The sequence below is a fragment of the Antedon mediterranea genome, chromosome 3 (genome assembly GCF_964355755.1).
Source record: "Antedon mediterranea chromosome 3, ecAntMedi1.1, whole genome shotgun sequence".
Classification (NCBI taxonomy): Eukaryota; Metazoa; Echinodermata; class Crinoidea; order Comatulida; family Antedonidae; genus Antedon; species Antedon mediterranea.
Window position 1 is genome coordinate 2975848 of NC_092672.1, and position 25909 is coordinate 3001756.

The following is a 25909-nucleotide window of genomic DNA, read 5'->3' on the forward strand; positions in this document are numbered from 1 at the left end:
TGAAAAGATAACAACAAACAAGTTTGAGGTTGTACAGTATTACGGACAAAATATATTGATAAAGTCAATATACTTTCAGACAATCCCACCATTTCATTTCATTGGAATCTCTTTCCATTTATGCTCCTACTATTATAATAATGTATTTGAATTATGTGAGTGAGCCTCGCCTCTAATTACGAATCAATCAGTAAATATTTATATAGACATTCAGTATTTATACTTTATTCTATTAATTTATTATGAAAACATATTATTATATATTGTACTTTCAAAACGATTTCCGTCGGTAGTGACGTGATAACTTTTTTTTGTGGATTTCTTTACTCTATTCTGATTGGTTATTTGGTTCACTTCCCCTGGCTCAATAACCGTCATACACATTTGTGATAGAAATTCACGGAGTCAGAACTGGGGGTTCACTGCAGTCGAGATTGAGCATTGGGAAGGTATGGAGCGCCAAGCTAGTCGTCTTATACTTGGGTTTCTCTTAATTAGTCTCTTGGCAGCAGGCTGCCAGGCTGGTGATGACGATGATTTAGAATATCTAGAAGTTCAGGTAAGATTTAAAGCTACTTTTACACGACACTAAATCTTCGCCAAACATTTTGATCTAGTATATTTCATATACACGGAGCCTATCTTGCTCATCAATATGAACTGTATTACTAATTGAGATACTGGCCTATAATTAGTTCATGTCCTGCCAAACCTTCTCAATGCCAAGTAATGAATAAATTAATTGTTGTTTCGTAATAATTGATATGCACAAAGTATAGTTTTCTTTTTGGAGAGGCACAAACACATTTAGAAAAAGGTTAAATAAATTGCTAATTGAAAGATAAACTAAAAAGAATGAAATAGATCAAGTATGAAAAGTAGAACCATGGAGAAATCAGTTATATGTTAAATCCTAACTGATTTCTCCATGGTAGAACGAAGTTCTATCTATTTTAAAATAGCGTTCCTATCTTGAAATCTGCAACTACAACTTTGACTTTAGAAGGTAAACCAGATAATCCATTAAGTGATCAAGTGAAGTGCAACATTTAAATATGCCTATAATATATTTTTGCTGAGTAGTCTTGTGACGTTTAGTATCTTCCTGGCGCGTATGGTTTATATTCAAATCAATTTTATATTATACAATGCAATTAAAATATGTTAATTCATAAGTAAGGAAGGTCTTACTGTCAAAAAGGACTGTTTAGACTAACTAAATAGTTGTTATATGTAAACATTACCGGAATTAGTTATGTTCTTAGTGAATATTTTGTTTGATGTTTCCTTGGTAAAGTGATGAAGGATATTGGATTAGTCACTACCAATTATAAGGTGTTTTAGTGACGATCATTTCTATGACGCCATTAGTAATCTAGGCAACTATCGACATTTTTAGTTAACTGTTAAATTCTTAGCTTTATAAAACTAGTTTGGAAACTAAAAAACCGGCTTGAAATTTCGAATAGAATCAAATGGAAAACCAAAACTAACCAAGAAAACATTAAAACTAAAAGAACTGAATTGCTGCAAATAATACTGCAGTAAATGCAGCAATTTATTAACGTAAGGCGTGTCACGTGATTTGATGAGTAAGGCCTATAGTCGAAATTGTATGTAAGTTCGCAGATTGTAAGAATGTTAACTCGTCTTGGTAATCTACTTATGACGTCACTAGACAATACACAAAAGAAATTATTCATCTATAATTTTTACATAGCAGATACAGTATTATAATTCTTAGTCTAATTTGAAAGTAAAAAATTCGGAATACTAAACGAAAGTTGAAGATTAATTTCTTCTTATTCTGTTTTTTTTTTAAATATAAAATGTAAACATGTTAATTACATAACAATAAGAAGCCTTGTACTCGATAATTAAGTTGATCTCTCAAGTGTGTCCAAGGTTGAGACGAATATTGGCAAGTTTGAAAAGTTTTCTTGCCAAAATTATTCATCAACTTAAAAGTTTATATAGGTGACTCATAGCGTTCAAATTGGTCTTTTCCTGTCGTCCCCGCACACAGCTTACTCAATGCTACATTTCTATACCAATCCATCAACCAATGAGATGCCAGGACATTTGAAATGAACTTTTAAAATAACAATGCTTGTAGGGGATTTGATTCATCTATATTGTCTACCAACTTAGCAGCCAATGAGATATCTGGATTTCGTTTGTTAGATTAACTTTAAAATAACAACGCTTGTATGTATTTGATTTATCTGCATTGTCTATCAACTTAACAGCCAATGAGATGCCAGGATTTTGTTTGTTAAATTAACTTTAAAATAACAATGCTTTTAGATTTATGTCATTTACATTTTTACCAGCCAAAAATCAGATGCCTGGATTTTCTATTTTCAATTAACTTTAAAATAACAATGCTTGTAGGGGATTTATTGACAGTTTTTGATTGATAATTAATTCAAGTAAAGCTTTTAATTTGTTAATAGACTTTAATGTTCAATGTTATTTGTATAAAGAACAATTTCTGTCAAAAAATTAGCATTGTAATTCACTTGCTGTATCAGTATTTCGAAATCGAAAGTTAAGAATGTTTTTTATCATTTTTGTTTTTTCACATTTTTTTTTATTATTGTAAATAAGGTATTAATGTTCCAACGATACTTACTGTTTTGTTTTCAAAAATTACAGTCGCTGTTTTTAGTTTAATAATAAAATATTGATTCAGAATTTTTTGTTTATTCCAAATAATAAACAATGTTAAAATTGCCTACTATTTAAAAAAACAAAAACAAAAATTGCCTCGCGTGTTACGGGGATGTATAAACAACAGTAGGTATACCCATCTTCCAAGAGAGTTATTCCTTTTCATCTGGTCTGGCTAATTTATTCAAAGATCTTGACATTTTCACTCCTACGTTTTGGCTTTAAGTGGGTGTGTGTCTGGATCTGTCAATTTTAATTTAAAACCTGTCTTTTTACATTCGAATATAAAGTTATCAGGTGACCAACTAGTGTCAAAACTGTGTAGACTATTCTTTGATATAGAGTAACTGTTTGGTTGTTAATTTCATTCAATATTCTTTATTTCATTTTATCATTTTTTAAATTTAAATGGGTTTTTAAAAATAATTTAAGAAGAAATACAATTATTGTATTTCCTCTGTATATGTGACCTCTTCATTACAAGTCATAGGTCAAGTATAGGACTACGATAATCACATAAGTAAAGGCCTATATCATTAATATCAATCATAAATGTGGAGATTATTACTATGCAGTAAATTAAATTGATTGATGTTATAATAGCGATTATGAGCCATTTGTTAAACAGGCAAACTGCCTTATAATGTCTTTACATGTTTCGAGAAACTATTCACGTCATCGGAACAGAAAACAACGCGTAGAGCAATTATATACCAAAAGGACAGGTTGTATGTAAATTTCTCGAAACATGTCAAAACATTTTTAGGCAGTTTATCAAATGCCTCACGATCGTTATTTTAACTCGAAAATTCGGTGGAATCATAGTGATTGATTGATGTATTGCATAATGGTTGCATTCTATTTTAAAATATTACTTTCACAACTCTCATCACTTAATTGCTCGTACTGATAATATTTTAATATTCAATAAGCCGTCTGAATTATGTAGACCAATAGTAAAAAGCCTTCTAAATTGACCAATAGCATGAAGTGTTAATAACATTAACTCCCAAACGGTTAAATACAATAAATGATTTAACCGGCTTATTTGCCCTGCCAATGTCAACTGTAAATGCATTTAAATTTGGTTCAATATGACAAGGAAAATGACACATCTTTTCTGCCTGCACTAAATTGGCTCATTCCGGTAACCCTGCACTGGGTAATCGTTAAGTCACGTGGAATAGATCTAAACTAAAATGTAGGTACATTTGAAATCAGTAGTAAACGGTATAACTCTTATACTGAATATTGAAATTCTTTATTGTTGTTGTTTAAAAACTGTTATTTTCATAGTCTTAATTACAATACAGTATTGTATTATAGGCCATGTTCTCGATGTTCTATAGCTCATTATTTAAAATGACCAGAATGATATTTTGAAATCAAACAAGGTTATTCTATTGTTTTGCGGATTTGAGCGGCATACTGTACCATGTTTGGAACGATTTTAGATGAATTCAACATCTGCACGTAGATCCTACATTTTATACTAGCAATGTATATGCTAATATGTTACTGTTATTAAATTATAGTCACTGTTCAATAACCGGTAAATCGTGTTTAATGTGTGTTCGTGTTAACTGTTAGAACCCAATTGTACACTCGTAATGCATTTTTTTATTTTAGCAATTTTTACAACATTACGGATATTTGAGACCACTGGCTGATATAACCCAACATTATGATGACGACGAACTTGAGGAGGCTTTGAGATCTATGCAGGCATTGGCCAACCTTAATATATCTGGTACTGCAGATGGGAACACACTTGCGAAGATGCGCATGCCCAGATGCGGCAATCCCGACGTTGATGGTGTGGAATCATTACGGAAAAGGCGGTACAACTTGGCCGGACCAAGGTGGAATAAACGCTCACTTACTTACAGGTAAACCACTTTCCGGTTAAAAATCAGTAATGGTGTACTTCTGTCTTGTAAGAAAAATTAAGATAAATAAGAAAAATAAGACACACTATTTAATTAAACTTAGAGTATACTAGACTTGCCCCAAGTCTGTAGTTATTTTGAGACTTTTCGATGTTTTTCTGAGTTTACAAGCTCAGAAGAGTCTAAATCTCAGTCGTCAGGGCACCTATTTCGTTTACGCATGCGCACTTAATTCACGGGATAGATGGACCGCAATTTATGGATCATATTTTACCATTTGCATAATTCATCCTACAAGCTCCTAGTAGTACACGTATGAAACGCCATATGTGCCAAAATATTATCTTTTTACTAATATTAAGTCAAAACTCCGTCTGAACCCAGACTAAGAGAAACGTTGCGTTTAAAGGGTGACTCCAGGTTTAACATTTATAGTATTTATTATAACAGATAAACCGCTGAAACAACAGTGATACTAACCCCATTTATTTTTAGACAGCGTCGAGAAATAAGCCTCCTTTAAAAAAAAGGGGGTGCTATGGGTAATATTACAAAGGTTTATATAATAAACTACCTTTTAAATCTCTTTAATGTGAAAAGTGAAGAATAGCAAGATTTTATGTTGATTATTTCGTTTTTACTTTTCAGAATAACAGGATACACTCGTGACTTTTCTAGAAGTTTAGTAGATCAGGAGATTGATCGTGCATTTAAAGTTTGGAGTGACGTCACGAATTTAAACTTTCGAAAAGTATCTGCTGGCAACTGTGACATCATTGTTCTATTTGCAAAGTAAAAATCAATTTTTCTTTTAAAATTACTTTATTTGGTCTGAAAATAAGGAATAGTAGTAGGTCTATAACTGGTGATCGCAGATCGATAAGGATGTTAAAGAGTACATTCCTTTGGTTCTATTTATTTTCTATTCAATATCCTTTGTCATCTATTTAGAAATAGAAAAAATTGAAAATAATTGGAAATAGAACAATTATTTTGTGCACTCCTTTTTTTGTATTACTTCTTTCTCTATTACTTGCTTGTATGTAGAGAAGAACACGGTGATGGACATTCTTTTGATGGTCGTGGTGGTACCTTGGCGCATGCGTACTTTCCAGGTCCTGGGATTGGAGGTGATGCTCACTTCGACGATGATGAACAGTTTACAACTAAAAGAAGTTCAGGTAAATAAATATTTTATCGTTTTTTATTTGAATAAATAAACAATATGCAACACACAATACACGAGACAGTACTTTTATAAAGTGATAGTTAGGTCCAAAGTTTCTGATAATAATAATATAAACTTTTCCACAGTAAAGTCAATAATAAATGCATTATACTATAATATGGAACGTTAATTGATTAGAATAGATTGAAGACTAAATCGAATGTTAGTTAGTCTCATGTTCTGGAAAGTTACACTGATTTTTATCTTTGATTAGGAACCAATTTGTTCTTGGTGGCTGCACATGAGTTTGGACACAGTCTCGGACTTGGTCATTCTGGTGAAAGTGGTTCTTTAATGGCACCTTACTACCAAGGCTATAAACCTAATTTTAGGCTACCAAGCGACGACATACAAGGCATACAGGAGTTATATGGTAACTTTCATAATTGCGTTCATAAAAATGTTCATAATAACGTACATAATTCATAACTCATAACGTATTATAAAGAGGTTTTGGGTGAAATGTAAGCTGTATTGTACATTTTGATCAATGAAATCAAGATCATAAATTGGAATTTTATTTTGATTTACAGGGCGCAGGAAAACACCAAATGTTCCACAATCTCCTTCCAATCCCGATCTACCTCCTCTCGGACCCCCAGAAAGGCCAGGAACCCCAGCAAACCCACCAAATGCATGCTTACAAAGATTCCAAGGAGGTTCGATTATTCGAGGAGAGATATTCTTGTTTCAAGTAAGTACTGCAGGTATTTATTCAATTCAGTGATTACCATTATCTGAGGTTAAACTTTCAAAGAACTATTTAACATACACAGAATAAGCAGAGGCAACAATGCTACAACTTCATCTCTGGTTTTATAGTGTCAATTTAAAAATGTGACAGAGCTATACGTATACCAGAAAAGTCATATCATTTATTCTGTTACTTAGAATGAAATTTACTGGCGTTTGAAGAAGCCTGGCATTGTTGTACCAAACCACCCAATGAATGCAGAGAACCTGTGGTATGGTTTCCAGTCGGACATTGATGCTGTATACGAAAGACAAGATGGAACGATCATATTTACCAAAGGTTCGTTAAATTGTACTTTATTCTAGTCTTCAATTAAAAACTAGGACGTCCTAAAGCCGATTTTCCACTAGGCGAATTTGTTCGCGCGAATCCAAAGCGCATGCGTATTCGAGTTTCTGTCTGTCATACTCCCTTCTGCAACGAACACGTCATTCGCCTATAGTTGAAAATCAGCTTATGGCATGGAGCAAGAGCTGCCATTTATTAATCAAGAACGTATAATGCGTGGGTTCCACAAAAGACGTACAAGCGATGGATTATTCAAACTGTCGCTTGTCATTGGTCAACTCGCTTGATTATCCTATAGTTCTAGAACTAAAACGTTTATAATTGATTTTGTTTTATGTAAGAAAATGTCTGTTTGTCGTCGATCGTTATCGTCCTAGTGTAAATGGGCCTATTACAAAGGCCTAGTCATATCTCTGACTGTTGATACCTTTACATTGTATTTAGGTCCGGAATACTGGGAGTATAATGGTGTTGTTCCTAAGCCAGGATTTCCAAAAACATTGGCAAGCATCGGTCTACCCCAAGATATCGACGCAGCGTTTGTCTTTCCAAGTAACGGCAAAACGTATGTATTCAGGGGTAGTAGATATTGGAGATATGATGAAAAAAAGAAAAGCGTTGATAATGGATATCCTAAAAATATTCGCAAACATTGGAAAGGAGTACCGTCAAGTGTTGATGCTGCATTCCCATACCAAGGTATGAACTTTAACCTTTTACGTTTGTGTATCACTTTCATTGTAATAGAATTTTCCTAAATTTCAAAGCGGAATGTAATTATGAATTCTCTATCAATGTTACAGAAACATTAACGTATTTGTGTATGATTTTACAGGATTCACTTACTTCATCCGAGGACAGGAGTACTGGAAATTCAACAACGTGGATTTGCAGGTTGAACGTGGGTATCCCAAAAATTTCCCTCGAGAATTTTTAGGCTGCAATACGGTTAGGCGGTACATCGACCCAGAATCGGCGTTCACAAGCTCTGCAGTATCACACACAGCCGGCCTTCTTTCATTTATCTCATTAGCCCTTCTTTATCTGTCTTAGATAACCATTCCTTTTAAACATTGCAATACCTGTTTCGAGTTCACTTTTAGTGACATTAATTCTTAATTTTGATTTTTATTATTTTGTTTTTGCTTTGATTCATCAAGCAACATGATTACAGGGTACGGATGCAGGGTTACATCCTATATTAGACACATTCAAACTGCGCATGCGCATTGGTAAATTGTTTATACGTCATTCAGACTTTTAGTTTGAATAGCGATTGTGTTAATAATAGATGTAAACAGTAATTCACATACAAAATAGAATAAGTTGTGCATTCACACTACTATTCAACTAATACTTTTCATTTAAATAAATATAAGTATAAATTTAAAAAAAACTGTGTTTGCATCGATTGCTTTCAAAATGATGTAAATAGTTTGTATGTATTCTGAGATTATGTAAAATAACATTTCTACTTAAATAAATCTATATATAATTCTATATATTTCTATTTATATAAATTACCGCATGTATTTGTTTGACTTTGTATACGGAGGATTCAGTATTTGTTCTTTTCATTGTATTTTTAAATTGTTGAATAAAATTACAAGTTCTTAAAATACTAAGGTGTACGTATTTTTTTGTTTTATTTTGCACGACAAGATACCATCAGCTTGTAACAAGCTGTATGTATGTAATAATTGTGATATTTTATCATTGTTGAGTGAGTATTAATTGACTAGTAATGTCTTCCAAAACTTTCAACCAATCAGATACCTGAACGTAAAATCCTTGTTGTACATAAACGCCCTCTAACGTCAAATTATTCACTATAAACAAAGATGGTGTACTTTGCTATAAATATAAAAGTATACGTTGCGCCCTCTAAAAATATTAGCCTAACATAGCAATAGTAGATAAAGGCAATTGCATTATCTTACCCTGTCCTCAAGAAATTTAATGGTGACTTAAGTTAGGAAGTTTCTAATTGTCTCATTGACCAGAGAATACGGTAGATAATTTTTTAAATGCCATTTAACAAATTAAAATGCGTGGGCAAGTGTACATCCATACACAAATGTCAACAACGTTTTATAAAACGCATTCCCTCGTGTGCGATCCCATATCCGCATTTAATAAAAAGTCACAATGAGTTTGAACGCGTGGGCACATGTTTAAAACGCGTCATCTTCACTGGAAATTAGATGATAATTTTTACTGGTGTAAGTAGTTTCGAATTGTAAATTGGTCGATGTCTGTGATTATTTTTTCCACTTTTATTAAATTTCGGAAATGTTCTTATTGGGTATAACAAATTAAATCTTCAAGAAAGGTACGAAAACGTAGTGAATAATGGAAGTGTCAAAGTTCAAAATTGTTCACAATCTGATAATTTCCCGTGAAAGATGAAATACAGGATGACACGCTCCTTTGAGAATCATAATAGTAGTCTGCTTCTTTCTTTTACGATAATTCTAACCGCGCCATTAAACACTCATAATCAACAGCAGTATCTGCATGCCTGATTTAAAAATAAAGACATACTGCAGTCACATAAGTTCAACATTCTTTCAATTCAGGCTAGCATACCAAATGTGACTGAATCATGACTGAAGGTGTATATGTATGCTAGCTGTGTAAAGCATTGTCTACACTCAAAGTGTATGTGACAAAAAATATGATGTGCCCATATATGGAATGATGATGTCATATCACTATACCATATTTGGGTATATCACTACCATATTTGGGCACATCACACACATATAGTCCATAGATTTATGGTAATCAGGACTTTATAGCAATTAACACTTTAATTAACACATGGAAGAGTGAATCCTATCTATCATACCTCGTTTTAAAGGAAACATGAACTTCATAGAGATACCGCGCTATGACGTCATTCACCCTCCAAATTATGATAATAGCAAATAATTTCCATTTCCAAGATTAGAATAAGGAGGACAGTTAGTAAGAAACGTTAAAATGCTGTTACCCTATTTTATAAAATGAATGTTGAATAATGACTTGATCATTAACCTATGACGTCATTTTCACTGTGAACATTAGGGTTACGTAAGGGCCAACGACGCATTAAGAATATCAGTAATTTTTTAAACTCGGGAGTTTAAAATTGTATTAAAGAAATCGAAAGCATTATAAGTTGACGGGTGTCTGGAGTACAAAATAGCAACCCCTCACTATAGCATTTCCTTATAGAGTCTTATGTACTAATTGAACATTTCCTGGGACATTGGAACTGAGATGAGGAGAGAAACGTAAAATGAAAGTAGTGGGCTGTGGATGGATGGATGGATGGATGGATGTCACCTGTGATGTAATAAAATATAAAGATAAAGAAATAGGTTAAGTCGGAAAAAAGGTACAAATCTGATGTTACCTTTTTTGGCAATTGAACCAGGCATAGTATAGTGAAATAAAGAATTGTTGATAAAAACGCTGTTGATTTGCTTTCTCACGTTCTGACTTCACTCGTTATGGTTGAAGAGGCTTACTTCTTATTTACAATGTTAAAAAAAAACCAAAATTAGATCATAAAACTTTTCCTGAATGATATTTGCAAGAATCGACCAAATTGTCATGTCATTTTTTTGTTTTGAACCATGTATGAATTGTTCCATTTAGTCATAAAAACGTGCCGCCCAATTAAAAAGACATCATTGCGATAAATGTAGTCATATTTCTGTGTTTCTTATTACAATTGCCCATATTTGAAATGATTACTTCCAGTGGGTGAAACCCAATAGGCTAAATTATGCTACGTAACTAAGATAACTATGACGTAGGTGCAAACATTGACCAATAACAACCGATGATTCGTGATTTGCATCTGCTTTGCAACCAAAAACAAATGTTTCTTAAATTTTCGACTGACACCGTTTTAAAGAACATCTAGGGTCAACGATTTGTTCGATTATAGTCTATATGTATTTAATTTAATAGTATGACAATACTTCCGGTATTTTCCAGGAATTGTTCCAGTTGGACTAATTATACTACCAATTCCAACCAGGTTATATATACAAATAAAGTAATATAGTAGCATCATTAATGGTTTCTAAAAACTGCATCAATGGTACTCATTGTTTAAATAACTATTATGATTTTAAAAGAAACCTTTCCTTTCCGCTGATCCTCCCTAATGTGGTTTAGAAAAATCCATTTAAAGTTCAAAGATCTTTCTGTAATATTGTATTGTTTCATGCTCTGTAATTTGTAATTGTACTTTCTAATCCGATACTTTTATATTGATTGCAATATAGGTTATTTCAATTTGGAGATGCCTTGATACATCTGTTTTAAAATTGTGTTATGAAATAACAGATTACATCTATATTTAGTTTGTAGGCGAATTACTTTTGTGTATTGGAATATTTGAGCCAATGAAGTCCATCTAAAAATTGGGAGGGACTACTATGTAGTGTGAGGTATTCAACGATATAGGGCTACGGTTGATAATGCATACGTTTCAAACGACTCTTCAGTAACCTTTTTACTGCGGTGCACTATGGGTAATATTCTTTTCCGACGATCCACCACCAGTGATTGCACAATTAATTAAAACAATGATGAGAAAATGTAAGGTCATTCAGTATATCTGCGTCATCAATGAATGGAATACACACGTAATGCTTTTCAGTTCCGAAGTTCAATAACCTATTTAAGAATTCTAGAAGAAAAACATGAAAAAAAAGCACCTCACAGGGCATTGTAAAGTACGCGGATTATACTCACTTAAGTGACTTATTTGGAAGGCAGAATAAGCATTTATTCACAACAAACAACACGTAAAAAGAATATACAATAAATAAGATTGTGGACTAATATCATAATGATATTAATTATTACCCATTGATATAGGAGAGAGGTATCACATGTCGATAAGTGAGGAATTCATCGTCCCTGGACACCCAACAAGAAAACACATAAACTCAGAAACCAGTAAATGTGTGTAAATCTATGTTTGTAATTTTACAAATGTGTGCATTATAGTATGTCATTACACCTAGACTAGTTTCTAGATGACTTGCAATAGTCAGTCAGAATCTATCTAGTTACAGTTGCAGAATCGGGTGTATTATCGTCATCCCAACAGCTGATACATGTCGTAATGTATGTATAGATATTGATTTTTCTGGAAAAGATTATTATTCATAATACTTAAGATACTGTTAATGAATCTTTCATCAAATGTTCATCCCTTCCCAATATTTTAATATGTCTATAAAAAGCTCTTCACTATCAAACTTTCCATTATTGTTTAAATCTTTGAAGGAAGTAAATAAATGTTATTTTGAATTGAATTGAATTTAAATTATTTGACACAAAAAAAAATGTGATGTGCCCATATATGGACATGGTGATGTTATAACACTACCATATTTAAGCACAACTTTATTGTCTTCAAACTAGTTTGATAGTGTAGACAGACAGGTTCCGATGCCACTAATGTACTGTAACATTTTCTAAAATTATGTTATTCTATATGTACATTATTGTTATGTTATTCTATATGTACATTATTGTTATGTTATTCTATATGTACATTATTGTTATGTTATTCTATATGTACATTATTGTTATGTTATTCTATATGTACATTATTGTTATGTTATTCTATATGTACATTATTGTTATGTTATTCTATATGTACATTATTGTTTTAACCGTTTATAAGAAGAATTTAAAAAAAAAACAGTAGACCTCGAATAACTGTCCATCTCTTTTTATTTGCTCATATCTAAATAATAAACACGGTCTTACCACCTGGACCAAAAATTAAATGACTGGGCATTACATAACCATGGTCATTGTATCTATCCGTGATATAACTACATACGTACAACCATCAATATAGCTCTGCCGCATTTCCGTTTTGATTATTTTTTTATATTCCAAGCGACTTGACTCCAAATAATATAATAATTTCAAGGACAAAAGGATTACAGCTTGATACGGATAATCCTTGTCCAATAGGATTTAGAGATCCGATTTCTGTCTCGTTAATTCGAAAGTCCACTTATAATAACTGATTAACCTAAATATGAGATGTAAATGAACGCAAAACTGCATCCTACATTTCTATTTTCTGTCTTTTTTAATCATGCTTTGGATTTAACACAGTTGCTTTCATGGAACGGAAAACCGCGACGTTTGTTGTTTCATGTAACCTGGAGAAATATTTGATTTCCACTAGGACGCAAGACAATGACGTATAAAGCGCACCGCAAGTATTGCCCAATGACGCTTAACGCGATGGTGGATGATTGGTTCTTGTGCGTTGTGCTTGCGCCCTTAAGCTTGGCAACGCAAGGACGTAACGCAACGTCAGTGATTTGACCAATCACAAGCGATTGATTATTCGAACAGTGGCTTGTCATTGGTCAACTCGTTTGCGTTGCGCGTACGTCCTTGCATGGCGTCTCCTGTGGGAACCACGCTTTAACATGGCATCGCCGTGAAAAACGTAGCTTATGATAAAAAGTATTTTTTAATTATTACAATTTAAAAAAAATTGCTTTTTATGCCTGGGCGGTTGGACATAATATATGCTAGACCTAGTGCTTCACAATATTCAAACAAACTACATTTGAGTAGAGAATATTATATTCTCATTCTTCAATCACGTTTTTGGTTTCTGAATAATTATGTTTTGCCAAACTGTCTTTTGATTATCCAGAAAGTTCATGCCATCACCACTGATGTGATGAGTTTCTCTAAAGAGATTTCTAGGCCGACTGAATATTGGCGATTGTAGCCTGCCGATATGGTCTTTCTTTATCCCGATTCCCAATACATTAAGACGTACATGGCTTAGCTGTTACTGTACGCTCGAGTTTCAAGAAATGACTTTCGTGGTCTTAAAAAAAAGAACACGTCAGTCTCGTTGTAAAATCGGTTATTAGAGTTTATCTTTAATCCGAATACATCCAGACGTTAAACATACATAAATCACAAAACACAAATTATTATAAATTCATATCTAAAATGTGTTTATTTTCGACAATCTTTTTCACTTACTATTTTACATATAACAATATATAATATGGCATCATTTGATGAAGCCATGTTAGATATTGAACCATTTACATACTATGGTTTTATAACTTATAAGACAACAAAATTATTTTATTATTTAAAAATAAGGAATAATTATTGGAAAAGGCAAAGCTGGCGTGGAATAACAGCTATTTAGATAGCAAAAAATGCATAGGTTTTATAAATATTTAGAGAGATGAAAAGTCTGGAGTTCATAAACTCGCTTCACCCACCAATTGTTGACAGTGTAAATAATCCTAAACACAAATTGAATGATCAAATTCAATTGTTATTCAACAACAACAACAAAAGTAAATTCATTTGTAATAACGAATGAACATACATTAATTGTAGGCCTATCAACATAAATATAACAATAAAATAATAATCTAATATTTTACATTGAAATAATTATCCGTAATGATTTACCTACCATACAAAAGAAACACTAAATGTGCGCGTACATAAACCTTGCGCGTAGCAAGTTATTACTAAACTGTACGCGCAACCTTGCGCGTAGCACTGTACGCGCACATCATGACGCACATACTGCAGAATTAAGCATGTGCTTATGTTGGCGATATTATATCATAAATGTACACATACAGTTTATTTAGGAATACTGTATTTCTAAAGCTACCTCGTATACATAGTGCATGGGTCCCGCCCTTGCCAATACATTTTAGAATGTTTTTCTAACATAAATAGTTAATAAGTTACTAAAATTCGTATATGGCTAATATTTTTTAATAACGTCAACGATACACAAAGATATGGAATATCTCAGTGTATTGTTACATTGAAAATACATAATATTTAAAAAATAACTAATAATTACTTATAATTTCATTACGAATATTGAATAGTTTCTTATGTAATCTAAAACGTGTCTATTATAACACGATTTTCATTCATTTTTTGTTCATTCATTATTGGTAAAGGTTACATACTTATGTAGTATAAAGAAACTATTATCACTTATACAACGTAACTGAGGAATTCAATTTTGCTTTAGTTTACCAAAACCCATCTTCGCAACGACAGCAGATTAAGCTATTTTACTTTGGTTTGACACGTGTAGCAATTACAATTTTTTACAAGAATATTAGGAAGATAGATAAAACAATAGTGAATAAAAGTGTTGGTACGTTATATGCTATATTAGCCGCATTATCAGGATAAATGCCGGTTGTATTCAACATATATAAAGTTCCGTCCGCATTGTACATGGTTCCGTTTTCTGCATACTGTTCCGTCCGACATGCGAAAAAGTCTACGCCAAAAATACGAGGGAATCCATTATCCACTCTTTCACGTTTATTGTCGTAACGATAATATTGTCTTCCTTTGATGAAATATGTGTAACCTAGAACAAAGGAAAAACGGAATAAGTCATTAATTTAATAAAATTAACAGAACGTAGGCCTGTCGTCATGAATGAATTTGTCATTGGTACCATCATCGTCGCCATCACTATTGGTACGGTTCTGTTAATATTCGTCATACAACTCGGTAAAATTACCGGTAAAATTACCCTCAATCGTTATTCATGCGAAGAAAAACAGTGTAATGATCAGTTAATAAGGGGAGTTTTCGACTTTGCGCCGACCAAATAGGATCAGACTAAGCCTTATGACGTCATTAGGGAGGTAGGTAGGAGTGAGGTGGCCAAATGACGTAATGTATATAAGCCGAGATCGTTCCTGTAATAATAAAGAAACCTTACCATCATTATATTGGAAAGCAGCATCAATATCATCTGGTACACCTTTGAAAACTTCTTTTATTTGTGCAGGGAACCCACTATCAACCTTCTTCTCAACCTCATCAAATCGCCACACTCTGCTCCCCTTAAAGAAATATGTTTTTCCATAGTAGCCCCAGGACACGGCGGCATCGATATGAAGCGGTAAGCCTAGCTTAGATAACTTATTTGGTCCAGAATGTTTGGTTAGGCCATAATATTCCCAGTATTTTCCTCCTTTCAGGAAGATGATCATACTATCGTGATAGCGTTCGTATACGGCATCTACACGTTTAGGGAGGTAACGCCAAAATTGTCGACTGATGTCACCTTCGTCGCTTGATATCAACTCATTGGGTTTGCGTAAGCGCCAGTATTTATCTTCCTAAAATTAAAAGAAAGAATAAAGAAATTCACGTCAAGGAAGTACATGTTTGGGCCTAATCAAAAATGTATTAGGCCTAAAGACTACATTCGTATTTCCACCTTTCCCGTATAGCCTTTACTAGCACTTTCGCTGATAATCTCTGTTTGAAAAGGGCACTTTCGAATCCCGCGAACCCCCCAACCCCACATGGCTACGGACTTGAATGGTACTTTTACCTATCTTGTATTTAAAATAACAACACTTCCTCACCTTAAATGCAAATATCTCTCCTCTGATGTAACCAATCGCACTGAATGCTTTGTTACAGGTCAACGGGTTTCCAGTTGAGTAAGTTGGTTGCGGTTTTGGTTTTCCCCCTCCTGTTGGTTTTGAACCTGCAAGAAGAAAAGATTTACTTTTAAATAGATACTAACGGTGTCCTTACGTATTGCAGGCATTAAGCTTGGTTCCCACTAGCGACGCTACGTAACTCAATCTACGCAACATAAGAAAATTCCCTTCGATCCAATAATTGTGTTTTCCTCCGCCTGCGTGAAATCAAACCTGCGATGTTTGCAGCACTGTTGCGTCGTCGGTTCCCACTTGTGATTACGCAATACTTCACTTTGCGTCAATACGTCGCTGCGTTTGGTTCTAGTGGGAACCACGCTTTACAGCTGTATAGGACGTTTTTGGTAAGCAAGCAATTTCCACAATGGCAATATACTTTTGGCGCCAAAAAAGTTTGATTTCGTATTAGTGAATCAATTACCATAATACCTATACTTTATTTTGATATAGCTAAAGTGCAACGGGATGGGGACACAAGAACTAAACACGGTAACATTTGAGCACATTTCAATTCATCATGTGATTTAAACGTCCTCTGCCACAATGGTTTCGTTTATAAACAGTGTATTATAGTATAATCCACCCAAAATAATTATAACAATAATCCATATTCTTATCTCAGCAAGGTAAAATAAGCTATAGCCTTGTATGTCAAAAGATAGCATGATATTTTTGTATCGTGCAAAATATTCTTTTACATAATCATCACAGTCGAGATGAGTCATAACACTCAATATTAGGAATATCGATTATGCTGGCATAAGATAAGGAAATGCCTTGGATGTATTCCAATCTTTATACCAAACACAATGGTTTAACAATGTGGTTTGAAAGTGTTATAATTACACAGGCATATCCTGTAAAGTTCCTAATCGGTTCAATAATGATGTCCAGTTGACGCTAAGAAAAATAATCTTTAAACGTTTGTTTAAGAGGATGTAGTATATAGCGGTGATAGTAACGGGTGTCATTTTATAAAACAGGTAACAAGTTTAACATGAGTCATCAGGGACAAAGGAAGGATGAAAAGTTCATTTTTAAATGCGGGCCTATTTTGCGTTTCATGAGATATAAAATACAGTACTGCATGCAATTCTTATTACCTGTTATAATGTATTAATATTAATACATCATTGTGACGTCATTGGTTTAATTGGCATAAAATACGGTACTGCAATTCTTATTACATTATAGTGTATTAATTAATACATCATTGTGACGTCATTATCAATAATTATACACAGCTAATACAAGCAATTAGTCACCTACCGTATAATGACTGGATGCCTGTAATATCGTCTGAAGGTAGCCTGAAGTTTGGTACGTATCCCCTGTAAAATGGCGCCATGAGGGCATTGACGTCTGATGAATGAGCAAGACCTAGACTATGGCCAATTTCATGAGCTGCTACTTGTAGCAAGTTGATACCTATGATAATAATGAAAAGTGATGACGACAATGATGGTAATGGATGTGGTACTGATATTGATGACAAGATGATCCTTGTCTTTTTCTACGCATCAAACAAACAGTTAGAAATTCGTTAATTACAGAATGTATAAACTATAATTTATCATTTGAGGCTAAAGCGTGGTTCCCATTAGCGACGCAACACAAGGACGTAACGCAACGCAAGTGAATTGACCAATCACAAGCGATGGCTTATTCGCTTGTAATTGCTAACTGTCTATAACTTCGCTTGTCATTGGTTAAAACGCTTGCGTTGCGCTTACGTCTTTGCGTTGCGTTCTAATGGGAACCAAGCATAAGAGAGAGAGAGAGAGTAGAGTCGAATAAGTTATGAGTAATAACACTCGTCGTACTAGGTCGGGATTGAACCCTGGACCTTGGTACAAGCATGTTTAACAACTAAAGCTACAGCTCCACAATGTTGGTGGTGATTGTGACCAAGATGATGGTGCTGATGAAAAGAATGTAAAGTGTTAAGAAGACTGTGTAACAAGTAATGAAAAAAACATAATAGGCTACCTCTAACATTATTGACGGTGTAAAACTCAGAGTCATCAAAATGGACATCTCCATCAAGATCTCCAAACCCATCTTGCGGTGGGTATGCGTGAGCTAGTGTACCACCCGGGCCATCAAACGGGTACAAGTCACCATGGTTGTAGCTTCCAAATGACATCATGATGTCTGCCAACTTATTTTCTGTTAACTCTTCAAATGTTAGTGGTGTGATATCACTCCAGATTTTAAAGCTTCGTCTGATGGCGTCGTACTGGTCGTTTGCGGGGAGATCAGGTGACACGTTGACAATCCTGTTGGAATAGAAACAGTTCTTTAGACCTTGGAAAACTGTATTTGGAGATTTTAGATGAAAAATTGATTTGGAATACTCGAAGGCATGGTGTTGCTAATGGAATGGAGCTGTTGATCTTTACAAGAGGAAGCTTGGTATTGTTTAGTGAACACGATATAAACTCAACATTAAAATGCACAAATAAATAATATCCAGAGACGTAGACAATATTTTAAAAATAAACATTTTGGTCTACTACCGCACTTTGTGCAAAAATAAACAATATCCAGAGACAAGACAATATTTAAAAAAAAATTGTTTTTAAAAAGTACAAAATTGGTACCTATAAGTTAAATGCGTTTTCTCCCATCGTCCACCAGTATGTGCGTATCGTTTGAGACGTCCTCCAAGTACAGACCCATTATTAGGAGAATCAACAGGATCCGGAACACCACATCTCGGCATCTTAATCAACTCTAATGTAGCAGCGTCTAATTCACCAGTAGGTGGTAACCCATTGAACAGTTGCATATTCTTAACAGCCTCACTAAATTCTTCTTTTGTCATCAAATCTTCAGCATTTCCGTGTGGGTTTAGATATCCATATTGTTTCATAAAATCCTTTACATAAAAGAAGAGTATACCTTGTTAGAAAGTGCAACAAAACTATAGAGAAACAAGTGATGAGAGGGTAATGGCGAGGATAAGTGTTAATTGTGATTCTATAACGTTATTTAAAACAGTATCTATCTTCTGCTGAGAGAAGCATAGTGTTAGGTTCAGGAACAAAAAATATATAAAGAGCTTTGCGTTTGAACTTACAAATATTATATATAATGCTGTTTTGTTTTTTTAGACTTCTGGCGTTTATGTTTATATTTATATTATACAAAGAACTTATTTAACAGGCCATGTAGTATAGAATACGGATTATTATCTACCAACCAACTTATTCCTCAAAATTGACATTTTGAATATTTAAAATGTCAATACATGCATATTTTCTTTATAATAACAAACAACAACAAAAAATTTGATTGCAAGTTTATCAAGCTTGTGAATGCATTTTGTATCAGTGAGCGTTAACCTAAATTCAAGCCTGTTATAATTAATAATTTTCTAATTTTCTGATTTCTCATCATTAAGTCAGCCTGTTACTGACTCATAGTCTGCTGCAATAAGACAGTCTTACGTCATCAGCTGCCATATCAGCAAAGACTACCAATTTCGGATTCTAAAAAGGAAGCGATTTCAACTTTAAAATCTCATGTGCATAGTTATATTGAAGGTGTATAGGGACCAGTTCGGCGCTATAGGTCATTGACGAAGTCCATTCTTTTTGTTAAAAAGTAAATGATGTATGTAATATTCAGGATTTGTTATTTCAGAATGCATTCTATATACACAGTACAGTGTTGTGGATATTATTCATTGAATAGTACCAGGCACATTCTTTTGAATAAGATAGATTAGGCCTACACCATGATTATGATCATGATTTTTATCATTGATAACGCAGAAAGATAATTTCATCGATCATAATGACTGAATGATAATGTTGATGATTTTGTATTTGTCTATGGCACCAGTGTAGTTATTGACAGAGCACATGCACGTTCAACCAAACGTCATGGACAGTTGAACGACGGTCAAAGGGCATAATTTGCCGATAGTGCTGGCAAATCGGTGAGGGAATTCCGTTCGGGTTGTTAGATTATTCGCTGATTTCTCCCGTTGCCTCACTCAGGCGTATCGCTCATGTTTCGAAAGCTCTTTATTAATAGGCAACTTTTACTCATTTATGAGGGACGAATAGGAAATCATTGGTTGCTAATAAGCACATGAAGACAGATAGTATCAGTCAAGTTAATTCAATTTAATCCTTAAAAGTGAAAGATATAGGCCTCATACGTAATATTAAAGCCATCTATACATTTTTCTGACGAGTATACGGTATAGTCTGTGAATATGTTACGTGTAAAAAATGTTTTCATCATACAAATTACAATATAACATACAGATGTAATAAAACTCTTTGTTTAAAATAAGAAAGTAAAAGTAAAAATGTTATACAATGATAACCTTAGATTCTTCTTCGAGTTATTTCACACAGGTGGGTTCAAAAAAAAAGTTTCTAAACCAGTTTTTGCCAATTCATGATGTTGAAAAAATTGATACACGCCCATAAGCCCCGCCCATACTGAAGGTAAGCAGAAATTTGAGTTGATTCAATCAAAGTCATGTCCTCAAATTAGACAACAGCTGTATACGATAATCCTTAGTGGGTGGAGGACCAGAACAACAGAATACATGCCTTCTTATTTAGGTTTTAATTTTCTGGTTGGAGACATGCGTAGAGCATTGGAATATCTTGGGAGTATTCGAATGACACTGTACCATATATATGTATAAATGAGATATGTAATAGGCCAATTATATATTCAACATATGGTTTCATAAGAAGTATGCTTGGTATGTTGCGCGTATACGACTGAGGCTGAAACCTAGGCTGGGTAAATATACATGACTAGTGGCGGGGGATGGGTGATGTATACACCCAAGGGAAGATTAGTCCAGTGCCTAACAGATATAATAATGTGAATATTTAATGTTTATCACTCGCCATATTATGGTAGTGAGGGATGGGTGATGATGATACTCAGGGTAGGATGAGTCCAATGCCTACAGTGTGTGCATTTTTAATGTATATCACGCGCCATGGTGGTGAGGAATGGGTGATAATATGCAGGGGAGATGAGTCCAAATGCCTACAGTATGTGCATATTGACATCCTCAACGTATCACACCAATGGTTATAATTATATACACATCCTTGACCTTGCTCGTGCCTTAGTCATGAACTACAATAAATGTTAATATTTTATTTTATTTCGTGGGTTTGCATAATAGATAGTAATAAATTGCACAGCAATATAGTACGTACGTGTAGGCCTACACAACATGGCATACTGAAAGAAGTGGAAATTATTACTATAATATTCCATGTATATTTTTGTTTTTAATTATGCATCTTTTTCGATCAGAAACAAACCAAAAGCAAAAGATCGTGAAGTTTGATTCCGGAAATTCGCTGATTCATTTTCTTCTAATGATTCGTTTTCCTACTTAATGATATCTTTATCGTTATGAGTTCCCACAATCATCATGTTGATTATCACTAAACTAGATAGATAAATGCGTTAATGTACGTATGAAACTGTAATATGTAGCTTTGGTAGGCCTACGATGTTAATTAGATTGGACAAGTGTATGAATTCTTCAATATTTATAATTGTTTTTGCCATTTTTATAATCACTATCGACACGACTGCTGCCAGACGCATTATGACGAGTGACCTATATATGCCTTGATGCCTATAGCTTCTAATGGGATTGTCGAAGTAATAAATATTAGTAATAAAAAAAGAAATTTGCATATGCCGGTAATCGAACGATATAATTAGTCCTATGTATTCCGAACTCGTGATTATGCTATCACATAATATATTTAATTCACTCAATTTTTGTATATCCAACAACTTTGGTTCCTACTAGGAGGTAACGCAAGGACGTAAGCGCAACGCAATGGAGTTCAACAGTTCGAATAATCGCGTGTGATTAAATTATTTGCGCTGCGCTTATACGTACTTGCATTATGTTCCAGTTGGAACAAGCTTTAAGGCAATGTACACAGACGAGCGGCAAGCGCAAAAACCACGTAGCTTGTCCCACGTAGAATCTGTATATATCCTGAGCGGGGACCACCCGTCCGCTCCACGTTGTGTGTAAATGGTCATCATAACGAATAAAATAGATTCTATATTTTTATTACCGTTCGTCTGTGTAAATTGGCCTTTAGAAGGGATCTTAATACCTCTTCGTTGATATTTTATCATGCACATGGATTCTTGACAATTAATTAGTGAGTTCAATTATTCATCGTATTATCTTGAACCAACTTAAGCAAACCACTTAAATAAGACATGTTAATACTCCTTCGATAATTATTATCTAATTATTACACTTATACACATAAACAAGACAATAAAGGATTATTAATTTGACCTAATAAGATTTAGAATCCATCGACAATTCCACTTTTATCGTATCTTGTCTTTTAGCAGATTAAATGTTTTTACTGTTGTGTATTATTTCAAAATTAAGCCTTCCCTTTCAAACGTAATAGGCCTACTTGTATAGCTTAATATAAGCTCAAATTGTTGTTTGTTACTTGAATAAATTATTTAAATTAAGACAAACATGATTGGTGTATCAGATGAATCATCATGGTTTAACAGATACTACTTTGGTAGTCTTTTATACATTAAATAATTAATAGGTATGATGTGCCCAAATATGGTGTGGTATGCCCAAATATGGTAGTGAAATGACATCATCATGTCCATAATGGGGACATCACACTTTTTTTTCACATAATGTTTGATAGTGTAGGCTTAATTAACACATGGTAGAACAATTTGTTAATCTTGTCTTTGATATTATTTTCATTATTATACTGTTATTCCTTCTTGTTTTTACAAGGTAAAATCTTAACTTGTCGAAAAGATTCATTAGTCGGATAAATTACAGGATAAAATTGTCATAAAAAGCAGGATAAATTGTCATGAATAATTTATAATTCTTGCTTGTTTATGATTTATTTAGACAAATCAAATTTGTTCAAAGTACTTCGATTGAATTCTCATCCAAAATATAAATTATAGATGCCTCATTATAAATGAAAACATAATGCAAAACGGAAATTGTATATTTAATGACCATTTTTATATAAGTCTATGCCTAATGCTACAATAGTGTGATACAATCCTAATAGTGTAGTCAGAATGCACAAACCTTCCCTACGGTGTAATTGCATTAGTGACATTTGAAAACATCATTTGTGTAATATTATAAGTGAAGCTATCAGTCATCTCATATGATATGTGCCTTTTTAACCTATCTGTAAACTTGATACATATTTTGTATGCCCCAAGTTGATTGTAGAAATTAGACAGACTACAGTACGTTGTGGAAAATACATTTAAGAGATACTATTCGCCATAATGAATATTGAACATATCCTATCATTGTTCGTTTGGCGATAGTTGCTTCCAATGACAGCTATTGCCTCTCCTAAAGATCTGTCTACACTATCAAACTAGTTTGTGATGTGCCCAAATATGGTCGTGATATTCCCTAATACTAATAGTGATGTGACATCATCATGTCCATATATGGGCACATCACATTTTTTTGTCACATAAAACTTAAAGTGTAGAGATTTAGTGTTCTTTTTTCACTGAAAGAAATGAGTTTGGTGAATAAACTGATTTGATGTGAATATCTAGACCTTGTAAAAACAGAACTGTACTGGAACCAAACAGTATCTTAGTCTCTGTTTACAGGCAGAATGCCCCTTAGTAGAGACACTGCAATCTTCTAACTTGATCCCTAACACTTATAATGGAACTTTTGCATATTAAATATTAAGAAAAACAATTAAAATGTTGACCTTTGACCTCGCATTGGATATTTGTAATTACGAACAATGATAGGATATGTTCAATTTATAAAGTTGGTTAGTAATGGCGAATGGTAAGTTTGTGGAAATCTAAGGAAGTTGAAGACCTTGGAAACATGTTTCATTGTGTTCTAGCTTACCACAGGTCCCTTGGAGACCCAGCAACTTGAGAGCTCCAACTGAGCATGTGTTTATTAACCCAATAACGGAAACATAGGTTCTTTCTACAGTATTCGAACCATGAGCATAAGGTTAGGCCTTTTCTCAAACTACGTATTTTAAAATAGAACTTTACTGCTATGCTACCATGAAGGTATATACCTTCATGGCCTTAATTACAATCACGTAGGCCTACAATATCCATTCCTTTTATTAAGTAAACAAAATAATATAAATTATATATTTCAAAAAACGGACTAGTTTCATCATAATACGTTTTTACAAATTCAATATGTCATAGAAATTCACTCTTTAAACTGAATTAGATTTTGCCATGTCGTGGGATTTGAGAACAATCAGGCTTTGTGAGTGAGGAATCTCATGACAGTAGTAAACTATTCAGAGTGGAACAATATTAAATATTATATTCATAACACAATTAGTGTCAGTTTAAACATGGAGTAAAAATAAATTGGAACACGAAAGAAATACATGTTGTTGTTTACACAGGGAGTTGAACATATTTACATCCATTCAATAATATAGTAGGCCCTAAGCATACTTATAGTCACTCCGATCCTTAGGGCCTATAAAATATCAAACATAGGCGTATTATTATATTACGTGGTGTGAAAATATCCATTATTGAACTTCAGATTGTACAATTTGACCATTGTGCCCGGGTTAGAACAATATTTATAAATAGTTGTATTAATAACACCTTAATATATTTGTATTGTTTATTATACTACTGTACATGGATAGATTGGTTGGATGGAAACGTTAATGTATTGTATTTATCCTTGTTTCAGAGGCACGGAGTTCTAGGCCAGATCTTAGTCAAACTTAGTGTAGACTTGTATTATCTATTGGACCAACAGACCGACTGCCTTTAATACTGCAACTAAAAAGAACAATTAATACTTACCACTCCTAATGTGAGCTCTTCTTGTGATCTTGAATAGCATATTAAACAGCCAAGAATGCCCATTATTAAACACGCCGACTTCATTATTGTATCTTTGTTTCGAAGATCGCCTGTAAAACTTGATGATAAATGGAACTTCCCGACTCGTATGCCTGTTAAATATGACTTATCTACTAGGATGCAGCCTCTTCTTTACCACTCCGAGCACAATGGAGTTCTTGTTAAAAACAGATCGTTTAAAAAAAATGCGGAGTAAGACGACTTGAGGTTTGTGACCGGTGCACTTTCTTTGCCAGTAGCCAATTTATTGTTTCACGATTGTTTGATTTTCCAGGATCGCCTACAGGAGCTGATGACGTAATTGCCCATTGATGCGTTTAGTTGGTAACGTGACCTGAGTATGAGTCACTATTATTTGAACATTACAATGCACTCCTGAGGGGAATTTTGGTAATGTTACGGAATGACTGGCCTGCACACGCGCACGTAACCTTTAAACCCGCCTTTAAGACAAAACGAAAACTTAATTAATTAATAAAGTGCACTAGTAACTTCATTATCATATCCGTTCTAATTATGAACTATTGACCAAATGAATATTCATAAGATGAGATCATCTGAACTTAAGCAGCTTGCCTTATATGGTGTGCAAACGGAAACGAGATTTGTTTAACTATACAATATATTT

At 33.7% G+C, this 25909-nt stretch overlaps 2 protein-coding genes across 2 annotated transcripts; one reads left to right on the top strand and one right to left on the bottom strand.

Annotated features, from left to right (window-relative positions):
• Positions 1-417: 417 nt before the first annotated feature.
• On the top strand, positions 418-8382 carry LOC140044518 (stromelysin-1-like). The gene is made up of 9 exons (XM_072089057.1): positions 418-559; positions 4303-4562; positions 5211-5354; positions 5610-5743; positions 6005-6163; positions 6324-6484; positions 6682-6823; positions 7277-7531; positions 7668-8382. The coding sequence occupies exons 1-9, from the start codon at positions 452-454 to the stop codon at positions 7883-7885; spliced, it is 1581 nt and encodes a 526-aa protein (XP_071945158.1). The 5' UTR covers positions 418-451; the 3' UTR covers positions 7886-8382.
• Positions 8383-14159: 5777 nt separating this feature from the next.
• Positions 14160-25758, bottom strand: LOC140044516 (stromelysin-1-like). The gene is made up of 7 exons (XM_072089055.1): positions 25222-25758; positions 18957-19234; positions 18343-18632; positions 17623-17781; positions 16273-16397; positions 15618-16020; positions 14160-15257 (listed from the first exon to the last, which is right to left on the bottom strand). Exons 1-7 carry the CDS (start codon positions 25303-25305, stop codon positions 14986-14988), a joined length of 1611 nt encoding a protein of 536 aa, XP_071945156.1. The 5' UTR covers positions 25306-25758; the 3' UTR covers positions 14160-14985.
• Positions 25759-25909: the final 151 nt, after the last annotated feature.